This window comes from Berghia stephanieae, chromosome 7 (genome assembly GCF_034508935.2).
Source record: "Berghia stephanieae isolate SIO BIC M18660-M18661 chromosome 7, UCSD_Bste_1.3, whole genome shotgun sequence".
Lineage (NCBI taxonomy): Eukaryota > Metazoa > Mollusca > Gastropoda > Nudibranchia > Aeolidiidae > Berghia > Berghia stephanieae.
Window position 1 is genome coordinate 8,725,876 of NC_088366.1, and position 20,390 is coordinate 8,746,265.

General features: G+C 40.0%; 1 protein-coding gene across 2 annotated transcripts; it reads right to left on the minus strand.

Moving 5' to 3' along the window:
* Nucleotides 1-1,363: 1,363 nt before the first annotated feature.
* Nucleotides 1,364-19,570, minus strand: LOC144976644 (lamin-A-like). 2 transcript variants are annotated; one of them, XM_078920946.1, is made up of 12 exons: nucleotides 19,426-19,570; nucleotides 15,493-15,788; nucleotides 13,712-13,891; nucleotides 12,252-12,404; nucleotides 11,305-11,468; nucleotides 10,046-10,187; nucleotides 8,280-8,426; nucleotides 6,218-6,424; nucleotides 5,051-5,142; nucleotides 3,783-3,918; nucleotides 3,066-3,357; nucleotides 1,364-2,347 (listed from the first exon to the last, which is right to left on the minus strand). In XM_078920946.1, exons 1-12 carry the CDS (start codon nucleotides 19,475-19,477, stop codon nucleotides 1,989-1,991), a joined length of 2,220 nt encoding a protein of 739 aa, XP_078777072.1. In that variant the 5' UTR covers nucleotides 19,478-19,570; the 3' UTR covers nucleotides 1,364-1,988. The 2 variants fall into 2 exon arrangements, with proteins under 2 accessions (XP_078777072.1, XP_078777071.1); XM_078920945.1 differs by having other exon boundaries at nucleotides 5,051-5,157.
* Nucleotides 19,571-20,390: the final 820 nt, after the last annotated feature.

Below are 20,390 nucleotides of genomic sequence, written 5' to 3' on the forward strand. Positions count from 1 at the left end.
CAGCGTTGTCTCTGTCGGAAAAAAAATTGTAATATCGCCTGACAGGCGTCATGCCCCGTTCTTTACGTTGCATGTTGCTGTTGGTCATGGACCCTTTGTAAAGAGATTTGAGCACGTTTAGTAGATATTGCGCTATATACAAGCTCAAGAATTATTTTAGAATACAACACCTTAACCTTAAATCTCTCAGCGCTAGGGGGCGCAGAAGGCCTGGACAGTTTTCTTCCATTTCATCCGGTATTTGTCTTCTGTGTCTGACCGTAGTCATCATATAGCCTGACACAAGAACCAACCAGGACTTACTCGTTTGACGTCATTTGTGAGGTTTGTGCACAGTCTAGTGAGTTTTCGTTAGTAGAGTTCAAGGAAACAAGTGATCCCATTGGTTGAACTATTGAATACAACTCAAGATTTGTTTTCTTTTGTGGCCAAAGACTTGTAGTTCGACGCAATTTACTGGTCATTGTCAGGCAGGGTTGCCAATTTGGCAGATTTTCTGCCAAATGTCCTTTTTTTTTGGCAGAATTTGAAGTCGTCTGGCAGAGAAAAATCGGTTTGGCAGTTTGGCAGATATTTGGCAGATTTTATTTTCCGAGGCCTAGGGATGAATGTATAGGTCTACTCCACGTTTTCCACGGCAATTTTTATGTATTAGTGATTTTTTAAAACTTGGGAAATGAAAAAAAAAATAATTATGACATCGGCCTTGAGAATTTTTTGTTTAACAAAACTGATGAGTTTTCAAAGGGGGTATCTACTATAAATAGTACGGTTTGGCAGATTTTTGTGGTATTTGGCAGATTTTTAAAATTCAGTTGGCAGAATGCCTGAAATTAATCTGGCAACCCTGGTGTCAGGCTATGAGTTCACGATGGCTACGGCTTGGTCCTCTGCCAGAGATGCCATCCAATGTCGTTCCCTTCCTTTTCCACCATCCTACGCCATGTTGTTTAGGGTCTTCCTTTCGATCTCTTTCCCTCTGGAGTCCACCATCCCAATGTCACTTCAGAATCGCTCCTTTCCCCGCCCTGCCCCTCAAGACATATCCAATCCAATTCAACATTTTCCATCTAACCATCATATAATAATAATAATAATAATAATAATAATAATAATAATAATAATAATAATAATAATAATAATAATAATAATAATAATAAAAATAATAATAATAATAATAATAATAATAATAATAATAATAATAATAATAATAATAATAATAATAATAATAATAATAATAATAAAAATAATAATAATAATAATAAAAATAATAATAATAACAATAATGATAATAATAATAATAATAATAATAATAATAATAATAATAATAATAATAATAATAATAATATTACAAAGTCTGACATTATGGGACAGCGTGACTCAGCGGTACGGTCTTTGCTTCGTACCCGGAAGGTACCAAGTTCGATCACCCGCCGATGCACTGTGTGGCCTTGAGCAAGTCACCCCGCCCTCGCTCAATCTGCGGCGATGCACTTCAGCTACGCCTGTGTTATTCCAGTCTTCCATTGGAATAGAACCTAGAGATAAATTTTCCCAATGAGATGAATAAAGGGAATTTTTAAAATGTATTTTATTTATTACCATCAAGTATACACAAAACTTGTAGCCTAAAATAATGAAAAATAATAATCAGAAAGAAGAAAACTAATTGTAAAAATTTTTCTTAAGAATCAAAACAGCTGTACAGGTAAATTATGTAACATTTAGATAACCCGCTCTGCTGTGCCCATGATTAGTGTGCTGGATGTTGTAAAATTTAGTGACTTATTGTTTTTGAAAATAAAAAAAACGCTCTTGGTCTGTGTCACACACTTATAAATTATTTGTATGTTTAGAGTTAACAGAAAACTATAAATATTAAGAAATGCTAAGAAAAATTAACGGGTCACCACTCAATTTCACGAACCCAGCACACTGATCTTGGGAACGGCTGGGCGGGTTAGCTAAAAAGTTTCTTTTACCCAGAATCACATTACAACACATCCATCCTTCGTGAGTACTTCGTCATCTTTGCACACGCTCCCAAGCGGCATGCGTGCTGTGACATCACTCATCCGCTCATAACCCTGCATCAAGCTGACCCCACCCTCATTGCCCTCCCTTCCCGCTCCCTGTTGACCTGTGACCCCGTGCATTGACGTCATCTTTCTTAGCTGTTTCCCGGCATGCACCGCGGCGTCAGGTGTTCCCGAGTCTGACAGATGTTTCGTGATTGTGGTAAGGTCACATTTGGCTTGTAACTGGCTGTCTCCATCCTCTAGGCGAAGGTTCATGGATTGGGGTCTGCGTAACCAGCACTTCCTCTGCATTGATATGTGGATGGCATCTGTTTGAGATAGAAATGAAACATGAGCGATTATCTTCGGTCTTGTGGTGACATAAACACTTTATTTGATATATATTGCCCCTGCTTGTGTTAAACACCTTGCTTTGTAATATCAAATTTAAAAGATCCCACCTAAAAGTGTTAATCCAAATAGAAACGGATATGTTGAAAGGGTAGGCATATGTTGTACTCCAAAACTTTTTAGAAGACAATGGTCTGTGTATTGCATTTAACCAACAACATATTCCGTCACACGGTGTAGGGATAGATTCTCCCAACGTGCTAATGTTTGCAGATCTGATGACCAAACAGCAGTTCTAATATTGTTGTAATGCAGAATATTTTTGGGTTGGTTTTAAACTATTTCCGTTACAATGAGGAGACCAAAACAATTAGGGTTATCGGACTTGTAAATCTGTAAATCGTTTTGGCCCCGGTTGGTCACATTTGTGTGGCTGGCTGAGAAAACCCGGAAAGATGCGCAAATTTCATAAATTGAGTTATGTATACAGTGGTGTAGACCATATCTTTCTGATCATTTACCACTTAAAATTATCTTTCCATGTCTATTATCATGATTTATTTTTACTGAATAAAATTTATTGCTATGGGAAACACTTTATCCTTGATTTTGGTTCATATCTCGAATCGAAGCTTGCATGCAGCATCTTCCCGGGTTTTCTTAACCAGCCTCACATTTGATGATGAATGTACTCACCTGTGCCCGTCATTTCTGAAGACTTCGACTCGTTGTTGTTGCTGACGCGGCTCTTGCTGCCGTCGCTGTTGTTGTTGTCCTTAGTTTTGGTGGTGGTGATGGTAGAAGTAGTAGTGGTAGTTGTAGTAGTAGACGTGTTAATGCGGTAGAACTCCCTGGTTTCAACGTCATCTGGGAGGGAGAGGATTTGATCGCTGCTGGGCTTGTCCTTGAAGGGACCTTCGCCGTCTGCCCAGATGTACAGACGCTGCTCTGACGTCACCGGTGTGCTGTAGGGGATCTCAAACTTGACCTTGGTTGATGGGATTTGAATTAGAAATTAGGTTAACCCTCTCCTTACCACCTACAGTAAAATTGTCACATTTGTTACGACACAATATACATTTTTCTCATTCAGATTTATTTTGTACATCACAAACTTTGAAGAATGATCTTTATTTAATTAATAAAAACATAACGTTGTTTTGTAGAGAGCTTGTTTGAGTTTTTAAAAATAATTTTTTCTGCAGGGTAAAACTAGTACCTGGGCGTTAACAGCGTTGTCTCTGTCAAAACCGCCCCCTCTCCCCCACCCCCCTGTAATATCGCCTAACAGACGTGTTGTCTCGTTCTACGTAGTACGTGTTGCTGTTGGTCAGGGGCCTTTGTAAAGCGCTTTGAGCACATTTAGTTAAAAACACCGACAAAAACAGTTTTGAGACGCTGGGTCGAATTTACCTTTTTGTTGTAGCTGGTCTGTACGACGGTCCACAGGCACATGTCCACTAGGTGGTCAGCCCTGTTGACCACACTCAAGTATCGGCCATCGGCGTCCACCGTGTCAATGCCCACCCCCTTGTCCATCTCGTTGGTTCTGGAACAACACGGTTGTAATGTGTGACCTTCAGCATAGCCATCGTTAACATTATAGCCTGACACTAGAGCCCACTAGGACTTATAGTTGGACGGCATTTTTTTAGGTTTGTTTAGCGTCTAATGAGTTGTCGTTAGTAGAGCTCAAGGAAACAAGTGATTCCATTGGTTGAACTGTTGAATACAACTCACGATTTGTTTTCTTTTGTGGCCAACGACTTGTCTTAGGACGTCATTTTTGGTTAGTGTCAGGCTATAAGTTTACGATGTCTACGCCTTCAGGCTCAACACGAAATTTATTTCGGCTTTGCGGTCTTGCGTTCAGTATAACACTCACCTTGCATATGGACCGGAAGGTTCCTGGTTCGAGTCCCGCGCAAAATGAATAAAATAAATAAAATTCCCTTTATTCATCCCCTAGGGTAAATTTGTCTCTAGGGTCTATTCCAAGGGAAGACAGGAATAACCTAGGCGTCGGCCGCCGTGCAGCGCCGCAAATTGAGCAAGGACGAGGTGACTTGCTCAAGGTCCCACAGCGCAGCGGCGAGCAATCGAACTCTGTTCTTTTCGGGTACGAAGCAAAGACAGTGCCGCTGGGCCACGATCTTTACTCACATTCTTTCTCTCACCACACTCAGCTGCATAGCGGTTGCCGCGTTGCTTTCACCAAAAAAAAAAAAAAAAAATAATAATAATAATATTAGCACCTCACAGGAGTCATGTCTCCTCCATGTTGCTGTCGGTGTGGGGTGGGGCCCTTTCGAAAGCTCTGTGAGATCATTGATCTTGTAGAAAATGCGCTATATAAAGTTCGCTTTAGAGCTAAATGTAGTGATATGAATAGTTGTAGTAATTTGAATTAAACCTAAAATGATCAATGTCACGAAATCTTTACAAGCTATTTTCTCTTCATTCCACAGTACAGAATGATGTATTCAATCACGCAAATAGGTGTTAATGAGGAGACGAGTACGATAATGATGATGATGATGATGATGATGATGATGATGATGATGATGATGATGATAGTTATGATGAAGGCGATGGCGATGATCTTTATGGTGATGATCTTTATGATGATGATGATGATGACGATGATGATGATGATAATGATAATGATGATAATGACATACCTAAGGTATACATCACGGCTCCTCCTAACATCATCCCTCTGACCTTCGCCCTGTGATTCCATTTCTTGTTTGTTTCCAACGTCCTTCACCTTCTTCATAAAGGGGCCCTTGTAAAAAAGGGATAACTCATACATATTTTCATAATAGACAGAAGAAAGCACTCGTGTCAACAATGAATCATTTTATTCTGTAAATTCTAACAATCTGAAATTTTTCATAATGAATTATATATGAAAAAAACGGTGTAGTTATTTAGAAAGCAAATCAAATTCTTTTAATATATGTGAGGCTGGTTGAGAAAACCCGGGAAGATGCGATAAGCTTCGATTCGAGATATGAGCCAAAATCGAAGATAGAGTGTTTCCCATAGCAACAAATTTTATTCAGAAAAAAATCTTATCTTGAATTCTAATATACAAAGAAAGAAAATTTAAAGTGGTAAATGATCAGAAAGATGTGGTCTATCTACTCCACTGCATACATAACTCAATTTATGAAATTTGCGCATCTTTCAGGGTTTTCTCAGCCAGTCACATCTTCTTCTTCTTCGTCTTGTGGAAACCTCCAATATTGTCGAGGATCACTCCACAGTTTTACATTGGGTTTTACACTGTACACTTGTTAAAACTCTGCACATAGTACTATTAAAAAAAAAAACAACAAACAAACAAACAAAACCCCCCCCCCCCAAAAAAAAACAAAGATTAAAAAGTCACATATTTATTTATATTTTTGATATTCATTATTTTGACGTCTATCTTTTTACAAACGCCACTGTTATAACGATCATTCGACACCGTGCGAGTAAAAGACATTTCCACTGTATAAAAAGGCCAGTCCATTGCAAACTATCTCATAGCAGATCTAAGAGCCCAAACAACTTATCAATGATGGGGGTAAGTGGGGGGGGGGGGTTAACGGCGGCGACAGATTGTTCATAAAAAATGATTTTTACTCGCAAACGATACCGATATCTTTCACTTGTAAACTAAGCGCTCTACCTACTGAGCTATCGGCACCTCTCAATTTCTTTCTACATCATTGGGTTAAGCTTTAGATAATTTATTCGTTTTTGTCGAGTTTTTTGTTTTGTTTTTGTTTTTTATTTTGAGAGGGTAAGTAACCAGTACGTTGGAATGAATATTACCTTGTTTATATTATGCTCACCTTACTCTCAAGGTCATCCAGCAGAACCCTGTAGGTGGCGATTTCCCGCTCCAGTCTCATATTGGCCCCGCCCATTTCCTCCAATTCGTCCTTGACCTCGGCCAGCTCCTGTTTGAGAATGACCATCTCCCGCTGTAGCTGACACGCGTCTTTCTCCGACTCGTTCTTCAGCTCTGTGTATTTGGTCTGGTCTTCCTCTATCTGGACCTGTGACGAATTTTCATCATCAACATCGTCGTGGTCGTCGTCATCATCCTCCTCCTCATCATCATCATCATCATCATCCTCATCATCATCATCATCATCATCATCATTAATATCATCATCATCATCATCACCATCATCATCATCATCATCATCATCATCATCATCATCATCATCATCATTTTCACCATGTTCTTCGCTAGCAAGCTTATCCAGTTGTCTCTGCCTGATGGGCAAGGATGTCGCACAATACACAAAGCAGCAGCAACCGACTTCTAACCATGTGCCTGAATAATATGTACAAACGTAATCTTATTCGCCTAAAGAAAACATAATTTACATTGTACTAGTCGCATTCTCTCTTTCATCATTCTTACAATATTCACCGCAGTCTATGACCAGGAACTCGTTTCCACCTGAGATAAATATGTCAACTGTCTTAACTGAGAAACGTTTGACACAGTATCCCGTTCCCTTAGAAAAATTACATATTGAGAAAATAGCAAAATAGCTTTCCGCTTTTCACACTTTTCTTCTTACTACCTGTACCCTTTTCGACTGAGTTTTAAATGCCTTTATCTATTTTAAGAAGTTGGACTTCAATAATATTATTTCTAAGATAATAAAATATAGTTTTCCACCAAAATCTCAAATTCTATTTTTTTGAAGGATTTTCCTAATAATAAACCCAAACACAACGTCATGTCCAAAGAATTGCTACCATTCACGTCTCTTAGAGAGAGAACTCCTAGTAGTAAGGACCCTTGAGACTCAGACGTCTAGTTCCATACAAGCGCAGGATCCCGCCCAGTGACATAGGCGACATGGCACGAAGACATCCATCAACGAGTGGCCTAGGTGCAATTCTGGCGCAGATACAGCTCCTCGCTCAAGACCCGGAAAATCAGATCACATATTCTTCTTTCCTGCCCAAGAATGAAGTTTACAACTAGCTTGCCGAAGGATTTCCTTTCCTTCTTAGCGGGGGTTCGTCTGGGCGTCAGGATATCTGACACTGATACGTCTGGCCAGAAGATATGGAAACCGGGGCGCCAGCCATCACAAGGTGCTGCTATCACTTTCATTTATTATCCGATCAATGGCCATGCACAAGATTACATGACTGTATTATAAATAAATTGATAATAAAGTAATTCCCTTTATTCATCCCCAAGGGAAATTTGTCTTTAGGGTCTATTCCAAGGGAAGACTGGAATAGCCTAGGTGTCAGCCGCAATGCAGCGCTGCAAAGTGAGCTAAGGCGAGGTGACTTGCTCAAGGCCACACAACGAGGCGGGTAGTCGAACTTGGTACCTTTTGGGTACGAAGCAAAGACCGTAACGCTGAGCCACGCTGCCCCATATGTTATAGGGCTGTAAAGTTTTCAGCAATATTTATTATTGTAAGTTGAAATATCATCGTGTATTACTATTGTGTTTTGTTCATATCATATTTGGACTTGCTTCACCAATCCTCAGGAGGAAGATTATTTTTGTTTTGACTGTTGAGCACCAATCTGGGTCGCCAAAAAAGCATCGCTCTGTCCTTGAACTTGGGCGAAGTGACCTGCTCAAAGCCGCATGCATAGCTAGCTCGATGGATGAGAATCAAACCCATTACCTTTTGGTTTCATTTCAAGGCAGCTTCTTTTAATGGTGTTCACACAACTACGTTATGACGATCGACCCAATCAGCAAATTCTTTACCGCACTGGTGCACCGTCGCAAACCCACCCGGAAGCTTCATCACAACACACCGTTCAACTAGATGCTCTGCGAGACCATACTGCCGATTCATGAGTATTGTGTACTGAAGCATGAGAAAATAACAACAAGGAGATGTACAACGACCAACCTACCTTTAAAGCAGCAATGTCCATCTTTAGCCGTGTGGTCTGGGCACGTAGCGAGTCCACCTCTGTCCTAGAGGATTTCAACTCTTTCTTGGTGGACAGGAGGTCTGCGTTAGACCTCTCGGCCTTGGTTTTCCAGTCGGAGAGTTTTGTCTGGAATCATAATAATAATAATAATAATAATAATAATAATAATAATAATAATAATAATAATAATAATAATAATAATATATCTTTATTGTCCCCAAAAAAGTGGCAATTTGTCATTTGGTTACACATTTATAACAATACAATATTGACATAGACACACTCACACAAGATGCACACTAGTAACATAGTAGTCATCGTAACCCCCCCCCCCCCCCCCCCCCCCCCCCCCCCCCCCCCCCCCCCCCCCCCCCCCCCCCAAGTAAAAAAATCATTAGACAGAACAAATTAATGTCAACCACCTTCTCAAAAGGAAAGATTATCCGAAAGAGATTAGAGGAGGAGGTACAGATCAACAAGTCTCGATACATCAAAGAGATTGAGGAAGCCAGTATCAGGTAAGGGGAGGGGGAGTGGGGTCTGGGGGGGGGGGGCAATAGCTCTCTTGGTAGAGCACACATCCCAACACAATAAACAAAGGGCATTGTGCGACTGTGTGGTCTTGTGGTATGACACTCGCTTTTGGATCGGAAGCTCCTGGGTTCGAGCCTAGCTCGGCGCATAGTTGATGAGTCCTTGGAAAAGGCTCTTTACTCGCATTCTCTCACCATACTCAGGTGTAAAACGAGTACCTGGCCGTTAACAGTGTGTCTCTGTCCGAAAAAAATTGTAATATCGCTAACAGACGTCATGTTCCGTCCTATATGTTAAGTGTTGCTGTTGGTCAGGAACCCTTTGTAAAGCGCTTTGATCACGTTTAGTAGCTCAATTTTTACAAGACATTATTTATTGCTGAAAATTGAATTTATGACACAAAATATGAAATTTGCCTCAAGTTAATGTGATTTTTAATCAGAATATATTAAGTATCATAAAGCACATATATACGCCCACAGTTTGACCGTGGTAACATATAGCCTGACACTAGAACCCCCTAGAACTTACAGTTTGACGCCGTTTTTAAGGTTTTGCAGCGTCTAGTGAGTTGTCGTAAGTAGAGCTCAAGGAAACACGTAATTCCATTGGTTGACCTATTGAATACAACTCACGATTTAAAAAAATTTTTTTTGCGGCCAAAGACTTGTCTTTTGATGTCAGTGTCAGGCTATCAGTTAACGATGCCTGCGGTTTGACCCAGTGGGTGACAATTGTATGAACATCAGTTGAGATGTAGAAATTAAAAAAAAAAAAATACCTTAGCTCCAAATAGACGGAGTTTATCCCGGATTCTGTGGCGTTATCGGATGGCAGAAACTCCTTGAAACTCTATGGGGTAAATGGTAGTTTATCACAAAGTACTTTCCACCATGTATAACAAACCCCGCTACCCATTCACTGCCTGGGGGTTAGAAAAATAAGGCCTCGACCGCGCCCGGGATTAATACTGATCCCTTTTGCCTATAAAGCGAGTGCTCAACTGAACTGGGTGCTGAATATCTCGCCTTGTCACAAAAGTCAAACCATCTTATGCTACAGGCAGAGGCGATATTGCACGAGTTTAAATCACAACGGACGTCAAACAAGCAAATTGTACTCTATGAAACGGAAGCATGATTCAATCTTCGTGCTGATGGTATTCCATAGAAATGGGTTTTATAAGTGATAATCTCGATAAGACTTTTTACCTGATAGACCGTGGTGAGTTCTTCCTTGAGAGCGGCCAGGTCCCTGGCGTTCTGTTCTCTCACGCTTGCCAGAGTGTCGTTCACGAGGACTTCGTACCCAGCCTCCAGTTTCTGGTCCGTCGTTTCAAGGTGACGATTCATTCTGGGTAAGTGGTAAATGGTAAATGGTAAATGGTAGTAAATTTATACTACAGCGTGACTGAGACTCGAAGCGCTTTTACACTAAGTTATAGGACACCAAAATATTATACAAATTACAGGAATAGAATTTATTTGGGAAATTACATGATCAAGAAGGTTACTTTTTTCCATGCGCTCGCACAGATACACACACATTTAGACACACACACACACATACATACAAACACATACACACACACAAACACGCATAAATATACATATAAAAATAAAAGTAAAATCTTGAATGATTAATTCACTCAACCCTAACACCGACTATATCCGTATTTCACTCGGATTACTTTTAACCCATGCCGATTTATTACATTTTTCAGAGACAAATTATAGGCGTACTATCAAAGCTAATGTTTTTAGTTTTTACATGTTAATGATAGTTGAATAAAACTATTTAAGTACATGCTCATTTTTAACACATTTTTTCCAATTTCGAAAAGTAGCAAAAATCTCTAGGATTGAGTTAGTTTAAAAAAAAAGAAATACAATATTCCAAGTATTTTAGAAATAAGTACATCTTCAAACTTTAACACTTAACGCAAATTCAAACAGGAGGATAGGTCTTAGGTAGGTTTAAATCTGATTTTGTTGTTGACTGAAGAATGGTTTTGAGCACGAAACGTTTCATGTAAAGTATTTTGTTCTATTATTTGAAGCTTATTTATTCCTTTTATAGTTGAGCTTTTTGATAGAGCAGTATCTATTGCACGTGCTCAAAGCGCTTTACAAGGGGTCCCTGAGCAACAGCAACACTTAACATATACGAAACATGACGCCTGTTAGGCGAGATTACATTTTTTTACCCGACAAAGACAACGCTGTTAACGGCCAGGTACTCATTTTACATATGAGAACGGTGAGAGAATGTGAGTAAAGATCCTTTTCCAAGTACTTAACTATGCACACAGCGAGGCTCGAACCCAAGACCTTTCCGATCCGAAAGCGAGTGTCATACCACTAGACCACATAGCCGCACAATGCCCTTTGCATATTGTGTTGCAATGTGTGCTCTACCAACTGAGCTATCGCCCACCCCACACCCACACCCCCACACCCCCTCCCATTACCTGATACTGGCTTCCTCAATCTCTTTGATGTATCGAGACTTGTTGATCTGTACCTCCTCCTCCAATCTCTTTCGGACAATCTTCTCCTTGACCAGGTCATCGGACAGTCTCTTAGCGTCCGCCTCCTTCTCGTTCAATGATTCTTTCAGGGTCTTTAGCTCACTCTGATAAGGCAGTTTAAAAATTAAAAAGTTCGAAAATAAATAAATGAATGAGTAACCGACTCAAAAGAGTATTGCAGAGGTGTAGCAAAACACGAGTATCACGCATCACGTGTAACGCGTCACGTGTCACGTATCTATCACATGTTCATTCTCATTATACGTAAAATGTCGCCGTTATGATAATGATGGTGGTGATTATGATGATGATGTTGTTGATGATGATGATGATGATGATGATGATGATGATGATGATGATGATGATAATCATGATAATGACGATGATGATAATGACGACGACAACAATGAAAATAGTGAAAACGTTGACAATGGAAATGATGGTGAGAAAAATGATGGCATTTTTGAAGATTAAGAAGTTAGTTTTGCTGATAATTATCATAATGATAATGTTAACGATGAAAATGAAGGACTCGATGGCAATGATCCCCACACATATGCGACTATGTGGTCAAGTGTTATGACACTCTCTTTCGGACCCGAAGGTCCTGAGTTCGAGCCTCGCTCGGCGCATAGCGGAGTCCTTGGAAAAGGCTCTTTACTCACTTTCTCTCACCGTACTCAGGTGTAAAATGAATACCTGGCCGTTAACATCGTTATCTCTGAAAAAAATGTAATATCGCCTAACAGGCGTTATGTCTTGTTCAACATGTTAAGTGTTGCTGTAGGTCAGGGACTATTTGTAAAGCGCATTGAGCACGTTTAGTGGATATTGCGCTATATAAAACAAATCTCAAGCTCAAAAACGACAGTGATAACCAATGGTACCTCCATCTTGCCACATTGCTGTGACACACTCTTGATGTTCTCCATCCGAATCTCCAGCAGCGCCACGTCTTCCTCCTTCTCAACCAAAGATTGTCGGAGACTGTCTCTTTCTTTACGGGTCACTTGAAGTGTCTGTTCTAAGTTACTGTTTTCCTTCGAAGAATAGATGCATAGTTATGAACATTTATTTATATGTCGTATATCTACGGAATAAGTGGTCTCAAAGAGTTTCAATCGTTTAATTTATAGATAGTATGCACTTGGCTAAGACTTTCACAACATTGCCATCCGGAAATATAACTGACCAACACACAAAACTATGTGTAAGCATGATCGTCTATAGTCTGGCTAATACAGTTTTGTGAGAATTATTCATAAACGCGGATGGCAAAAAAAAAACCAATAACAAACACCTGAATGACGTCATCTTCGAACTATCTATAGACACACACACTCGCGGGTTCGAGCGTGGCCTTCGTAAAGGTATGGCCAAAAAATGACGTCAAATGCCTGCCTTTTGCCACAAAAGAAAACAAATCGTGAGTTGTATTCAATAGTTCAACCAATGAAATAACTTGTTTCCACGAGCTCCACTAACGACAACTCACTAGTCCTTTTGGATTTCAGTGTCAGGCTATAGATAGTATGCAGATGACGTCACTCAGGCCTTTGTTATTGTTTTTGCCATCCGCGTTTGTGAGTTGTTCTCACTAAACTGTATTAACAAGACTATAAAAGTTCATGGTTACACAGAGTTTGTGTGTTGGTCCGTTATACTTCCGGATCGCAATGTTGTGAACTTCTTGGCCAAGCGCATTCTATCTATAACATAACGGTGGCGACGGTTCGAGCCCCCATCGCCGCCACGAAGTTTTTTTCTCTGTTGTCTTCTGGCATGTTCCTGCTCACTTCAAGTCTTCTTATTATCAACATACGTGCCTGCTCCACTCACTTTTCTTCATGAAAATTTCACCCGAGATGTAAAGTAAGGTAAGGTCTGAATCAATCCAACACAATACCATTTAGATAGAATGCGCTTGGCTAAGAAGCTCATAACATTGTCATCCGGAAGTATAACGGACCAACACACAAAACTGTGTGTATCCATGAACGTTTATAGTCAGGTTAATACAGTTCAGTGAGCATTACTCATAAACGCGGATGGCAAAAAACAATAATAAAGGCCTGAGTGACGTCATCTTCGAACTATCTATAGATAGAACAAAGTTGAAGTCACTCAGGTCTTTGTTATTGTTTTTTGTTGCCATCCGCATTTTTGAGTAATTCTCACTAAAATCTATTAACCAGACTATAAACGTATAAGGTTACACATAGTTTTGTGTGTTGGTCCGTTTTACTTCCGGATGGCAATGTTGTGAGCTTCTTAGCCAAGCGCATACTATCTATCAGAAGCGATGGTTCACAATAAGTGTCAATAGCATCCAGCCTCTCCATCCTACCTGTCTGGATGTGTCCAGCATGTCCTGCAGGGTTTCAATATCCGATTGATGGAAATGTTTCCTGGCGTCTTTCTCCACCTTGAGGATCTCCAGGCCTTGCACTTGAAGTCTCAGGCTAGCGTTTTCAGATTGAAGCTGCTTCACCGTCTCCAGATGGGTGGAAAGGCGATCGTTCAGAGTCTAGGATTGGAGAGTGTGAGGAGTGGAAAGTGAGACAAAGGGAGTTTGATGGAAACGGAAGTGTAAAAAAAAAAACTTGAGCTTTTATATAGCGCATTATCCACTAAACGTGCTCAAAGCGTTTTACAAGGGGTCCCTGGCCAACAGCAACACATAACATGTAGGACGAGACATGACGCCTGTCAGGCGATATTACAAATTTTTGGGACAGAGACAACGCTGTTAACGACCAGGTACTCATTTTACACATAAGTACGGTGAGAGAATGTGAGTAAAGAGCCTTCTCCAAGGACTCAACTATGCGCCGAGCGAGGCTAGAACCCAGGACCTTCCGATCCGAAAGCGAGTGTCATACCACTAGACCACATAGCCGCACAAATGCTTGAAATGGAAACGGAAGTGGAATGACTCGATAGGGATTGAAGAGTATGATGAGCGGAAAGTGAGACAACGTGAGTTTGATGGAAACGGAAGCGGAATGTCTCGGTAGGGATTGGAGAGTGTGAGGAGTGGAAAGTGAGACAACGGAAGTTCGATATAACTGGAAATGTAATGACTCGATAGGAAAACAAACATGCGATGTCAAAAAATTGGTTCCAATCTCATTGGAAGTGTAAAACCAGTCTTCAGGAGGATTCGATACATACATTTTGTTAACGATCTTCTGGTTTCGGGGTGATGGCATCTTATTGTCAAGTGTAAATATATGATGGTCGTCAATAAAGACCATCCAACCTCGCTCTTTTACGTCCCGTAATCTTTATAATCTGCCTATACATCCTGCTACTAAAATAGTTATGCCACCTTATGATTCAATATGTAATCTTTCATTATTAGTCATCCAAAGGACTGGTTACACATACACTTTCAAGGAGTTTGGGTTCGGAAGAGTAGAAGGTGTGACGTCACGAATTATCTGCTCTATTAAAAGAACATATTTTTTTACAGTGGTGGTAGTGGTGGTATTTGTGGTGGTGGTGCTAATGCTGTTTCAGGTGGTGGTGATGGTTGTAGTAGTAGTAGTAGTGGTAGTAGTAGTAGTAGTAGTAGTAGTAGTAGTAGTAGTAGTAGTAGTAGTAGTAGTAGTAGGTATAGTAGTAAGTAGTAGTAGTAGAGTAGTAGTAGTAGTAGTAGTAGTAGTAGTAGTAGTTGTAGTAGTAGTAGTAGTAGTAGTAGTAGTAGTAGTAGTAGTAGTAGTAGTAGTAGTAGTAGTAGTAATGCATCTTCATTTTGATTGTGTTTCACAAAATTTTTCCTTCACTTAAGATAACTTTCCAAAAGATTAACAACACTTTTTATATGTTAATTAATTAAAAATGATGCCCTTCCTCCACATCATAGGATTCTATGAAGGCATTCTATGAAGGAATATAGATAATTAGATAATTCATCAAACAAGACGTCTGATGTCAACAGGAATCACCCATGTTGTCCAATTGAGCAAATTGGGGGTTAATAATCTTGCCCTAGGAAAAAAAACAAAAGTTCCTGAAGCGGGGCTCGAACCCGGGACCTTCCGGGTCACAGTGTAATGTCTTAACCACTCGGCCACTTCGCCCCCTAATGTTTACTAGCGAAAGCAAAACATTTTTATTCCCCACCTGGAGTTCTGATTGTTCCCGTTCTCGATAAAACCTAGCCGGGGACAAACTTCTGTTGGGGACAGATGACCTTGACTTGAAGCGTTTTGGGGAACTGGACGCTGATTGGCTGACACGAGACGAAGAGGAAACGCTACTGACTCTCTTGTCGCCACCTGCCCCTGCCTCGGATCCTTCTGGGATTGTTGAAGTAGAATTGTCGGGCGTCGAAGCAGACGAAGGCTGGACGGCATCCGTTGTTGCTGCTGTGTTATTCATGGAGAAGGAGCCTATCTCAGCTGTCTTATCCGTCGTAGCTGATAATTTTAAATAATAATAATGTATTAAAAGTAAAGTGAAATGTATACACACGCTTAGAAAGAACGACTCCACTATAACAAAGAAAGTATTGGACTGAAACCCTCAGGGCAGAAGATCAAGGGGAAGGCCACGAGGAACATGGAGAAGAATTAAAGAAGCTGATATACAGAGAAGTGGTAAGACCTGGAATGAGATTAAAAAGTTAGCTCGGGATAGAGAAGGATGGAAACTGTTTGTCTGTGGCCTATACCCTGACCCAGGGTGAAAAAGGCAATGATGATTATGATGATGATGATGATGATGATGATGATGATGATGATGATTAGTAAAGTGATACAGTAAAATAATGCGAGGACAACCAACGAAATAAAATGTGGATTAGGAAAAGAAAGAGCAGCATTCGACAAACTCATCAAGTTCATGACCTCTGGAAACATAAGTATCCAAACTAAACTAAATGTGACCCCTCTCCCTAAAACGGTATTAAGTCCGGATGATTAAGATGCTGAAAATTGAATTTGAGGCCAGAAATATCAGTTTGACGTAGAGTCAATATGCTTTATAGAGGAGAATGAATATCATATTGTAGAATGCTAAATAGCAATAATTCAAATGTTTGACCCGTTTAGCTTTAATCTGACATTTTAACGTCTGGTTCATCCCGATATAATAGCGTTTTGAGACGTTGGGTCATAAATCTGTATCACGCCACAGTGACGTCAATACTTTTGTATGGAAGTGAAAAATGACAATTTTACTCAAGAGAATATAAAAAAATCAAAATATATTCACAGAAAGTGCCTATGAAAAAATTCTGTGAGTTAAGTATCTCGACAAAGTCACACACTCAGAAATGATAAGCAAGGAGAATAAAGGCGAACGATCCTAAGGAGAGAATTAGGGGGGACAATGTCAAGATGGTATGGACACGTCACCAGGATGAAAGAATATCAACTAACTAGATGCATACTTGAAACGGACGCCAGTCGGAAAGAAAAGAAAAGGGGCCGCCCGAGGCTATCTTGGAAAGAGATGGCACCTATGTCGCGACCTTGAAGAGAATGATCTGTCGTGGACAGACGCTGAAGAGGCTGCTCACAACAGACGAGTATGGAGATTTGTCTCGGCCTGATGAGTCCTAACAACTTAAGGTAGTTTAAGCGCTAACCCACATCGGAGACTGACTCCGACGACCCGGCACTGCCGTCCTCTGCCGTCTTCCGGATAAAGATGTCGGGCACGGACAAAATACCAAGAATAAAGAGAGGAGCCGCTAGACCTACTCATACCAAGCTCGAAAAACCCCCCAAAACGACAGAGGACGGCGGGTGCTTGGTATGGGTAGGCCTAGCGGCTCTTTTCTTTATACTTAGGATTTTGTCCGTGCCCGACGTCTTCATCCGGAAGACGGCAGAGGACGGCAGTGCCGGGTCGTCGGAGTCAGTCTCCGGTGTGGGTTAGCCCTCAAGATCTAAGTAAAATAAAACTAAACAAATGGAATTTCGTTTATATATTCTTCAAAGGAGAGTCTATCTCTTGCTGGATACATTTTCCATACATCTGTCCACAACTTCATAAAAATAACCACCCGATTTACTACAAATACAGATTAAAATGCTCTGGGAAACATATACCTTCAGAAAATGCCAAAAATGCAAATCCAAAATTTTCACCTTCCAACTGATTATGTCATGCACTAACATATTTCACTTTTTTTTCGAGAGTATTTCCTGACACCATAACAATTAACAATTTGAGTTTTTAGACGTGTAACCAAGCATCGTCTGCACCAGCCTGAAAAAAAGTAGAAATTCAGATTCTTCAACGCATACTTGCATCGCAAATTCTATTTTCATGTAATATTTTGGGGAGACCTTCCGGAAGCTCCTAACGCTAGCATTTCTTTCAATTTGTATTTTCACAGTGGATCTTTTGTCATGTATTTATTTATTCAATAGAAGCATTAAAAATTCCTAGAACTAACCTTGATAGATTTGTAAAAGTTTAAAATTTCCTATTTTGACCATTGCTTTGATTCTCGGCCGCCATTTTCATTTGTGAAGTATTGAAAGGTAGTGAAAGCAGTCCTAGTTTTTTTTCTATTAGGGTTAGCTCGAGGTCGGAGGATTTTTTTCTATTAGGGTTAGTTATAAGTCTTAGTAAAGGTGGTATGGTGTTTTTCCTATTGGGGTTAGTTAAAGGTACTAGGTTATATTTTTTCTTAGGATTAGTTCAGGGAAAAATTTGGGTTATTTCCCTTAGCACGACGAGCTTTCGGAAGGCCTCCCTTTTCATGTAATATTTTGAAAAAAAAAAAACAAAAAACCAAAAAAAAAACAACAAAAAACAAAAACAAAAATAAAATTTTAAAAAGAATTTGCATGTAATAATAATAATAACAATTTTGAGTTTGATGATCAAAATCGTTTTGGCTATGATCTCATTGTTGTCATGGAAACGCCCTCGAATCAAATCAAAACATTCTCCATTGCAACAATACTAAATCAAGCACATTCATGATTTGTATTCGGCAAGCAGACTTGCATATTATATTATTATAGACACCTTCAACTAGCTCATTATCTTGAAATCGACGTTTACAATATTTGTAGGTCTGACATCCGAACCCACTTATGTGCCTAGTTTAACATTTAAAAAAAAAGATTTCCATTACAACAATGAAATGGGCCCACAAGGAATTGCGTTATCAGACATGAAAATAAGTGCACGTCACTTGAAACTATTAAATACGATAAGAGAATATTTTTAAAGAATATGGGACGCCTTCCGAAAGCTCCTACACCCCAGTATTCTTGTTGTTTATAATGTTCTAGTATGGGGTTTGGGAAGGGGTACACCCGTTTTTTACAAAAAAGTTTACCCCCTCCCAAACCCCCTACTAGAACATTATAAAAAAAAGTTTCCCCCTCCCAAACCCCCTACTGGAACATTATAAAAAAAAGTTTCCCCCCTCCCAAACCCCCTACTGGAACATTATAAAAAAAAGTTTCCCCCTCCCAAACCCCCTACTAGAACATTATAAAAAGTTTTCCCCCTCCCAAACAACCTACTAGAACATTATAAAAAATGTCTCCCACTCCCAAACCCCCTACTAGAACATTATAACAAAAGTCTCCCCCCTCCCAAACCCCCTATTGAACATTATAAAAAAAGTTTCCCCCTCCCAAACCCCCTACTAGAACATTATAAAAAAAGTCTCCCCCTCCCAAACCCCCTACTAGAACATTATAAAAAAAGTCTCTCCCTCCCAAACCCCTACTAGAACATTATAAAAAAAGTTTCCCCCCTCCCAAACCCCCTACTAGAACATCATAAAAAAGTTCCCCCCCTCCCAAACCCCCTTCTAGAACATTATAAAAAAAGTCTCCCCCTCCCAAACCCCCTACTAGAACATTATAAAAAAAGTCTCTCCCTCCCAAACCCCCTACTAGAACATTATAAAAAGTTCCCCCCCTCCCAAACCCCCTACTAGAACATTATAAAAAAGTCTCCCCCTCCCAAACCCCCTACTAGAACATTATAAAAAAAGTCTCCCCCTCCCAAACCCCTACGAGAACAATAATATTGGGGATGTAGGAACGTTCGGAAGGCCTCCCGAACATATAAACCAACCTTTCCGGACAGAAAATTTATTTCTTGTTCTCTTCCTCGACGTTCTTAACATTCTGAGACCAATGGGTTGATGATAAATAATTATTTTATTCAATGGAATTTTGATAATAATATTTTTTTTGTGATTGGAGAGTGTTGTGGTTTGTTTACATTTGTCTCAAGAGGCGTTCATTTGACGTCAGTGGCTTATAACAGATTGCACCAATGTGCACAATACGCGAAAACACTCATTCAAAGTGATTCAAAGCTTCTTGCAGAGGACTATATAACAGCTTCAAGAAAGAACAAAATACCAAAAACGGAACGTTTCGGGCTCAAAACCCTTCTGCAGCCAACAACCCCCCCCCCAAAAAAAAAACCACAATAAAGACATATATACATTACTAAATTCCAGATAGACGACAGTGATAATTGGTAGGTCTTGTCTTGTAGAAAAATCTTGGATTTAGAACGGGCCATGACGCCTGTTAGGCGATATTACAAAGTGTTTTTTCGGACAGAGACAACGCTGTTAACGGCCAGGTACTCATTTTACACCTAAGTACGATGAGAGAATGTGCGTAAAGAGCCTCCTCTAAGGACTCAATTAGGCGCCGAGCGAGGCTCGAACCCAGGACCTTCCGATCCGAAAGATAGTGTCATACCACTGGACCACATAGCCTGTTAGACTCTTATGTAGCTCTAACGCTCGCATAACGCCTATCAATCTCCATGATCTGTGAGTCATTCACTATTATATCGATTAGGGGTAAAATATGTGGTACTTAGTGTTTAGCCCAAGGACACACCATTCTTCGATATCATTGTCATTCATCTAGTTTATTGAGAATATTTCCAATCCTTGTCAGACGTGTATATAGGTACACGTTGATTTGTGAGTATTTCCCATCCTACAGTGGCACAATAACAATGTGGGTTGTCAGACGTGTATATAGATGTACGTTGATTTGTGAGTATTTCCCATC

What these genes read in the sequence shown, in the direction of transcription:
- LOC144976644 (XM_078920945.1), bottom strand. Translation starts at nt 19,477, where the DNA reads ATGTTAAGAACGTCGAGGAAGAGAACAAGAAATAAATTTTCTGTCCGG. An exon ending in AACTCACCACGGTCTATCAG is followed by an intron (nt 8,427 to 10,045) that starts GTAAAAAGTCTT and finishes TTATGATTCCAG; the next exon opens with ACAAAACTCTCCGACTGGAA. An exon ending in TGGATGACCTTGAGAGTAAG is followed by an intron (nt 5,158 to 6,217) that starts GTGAGCATAATA and finishes CTTTTTTACAAG; the next exon opens with GGCCCCTTTATGAAGAAGGT.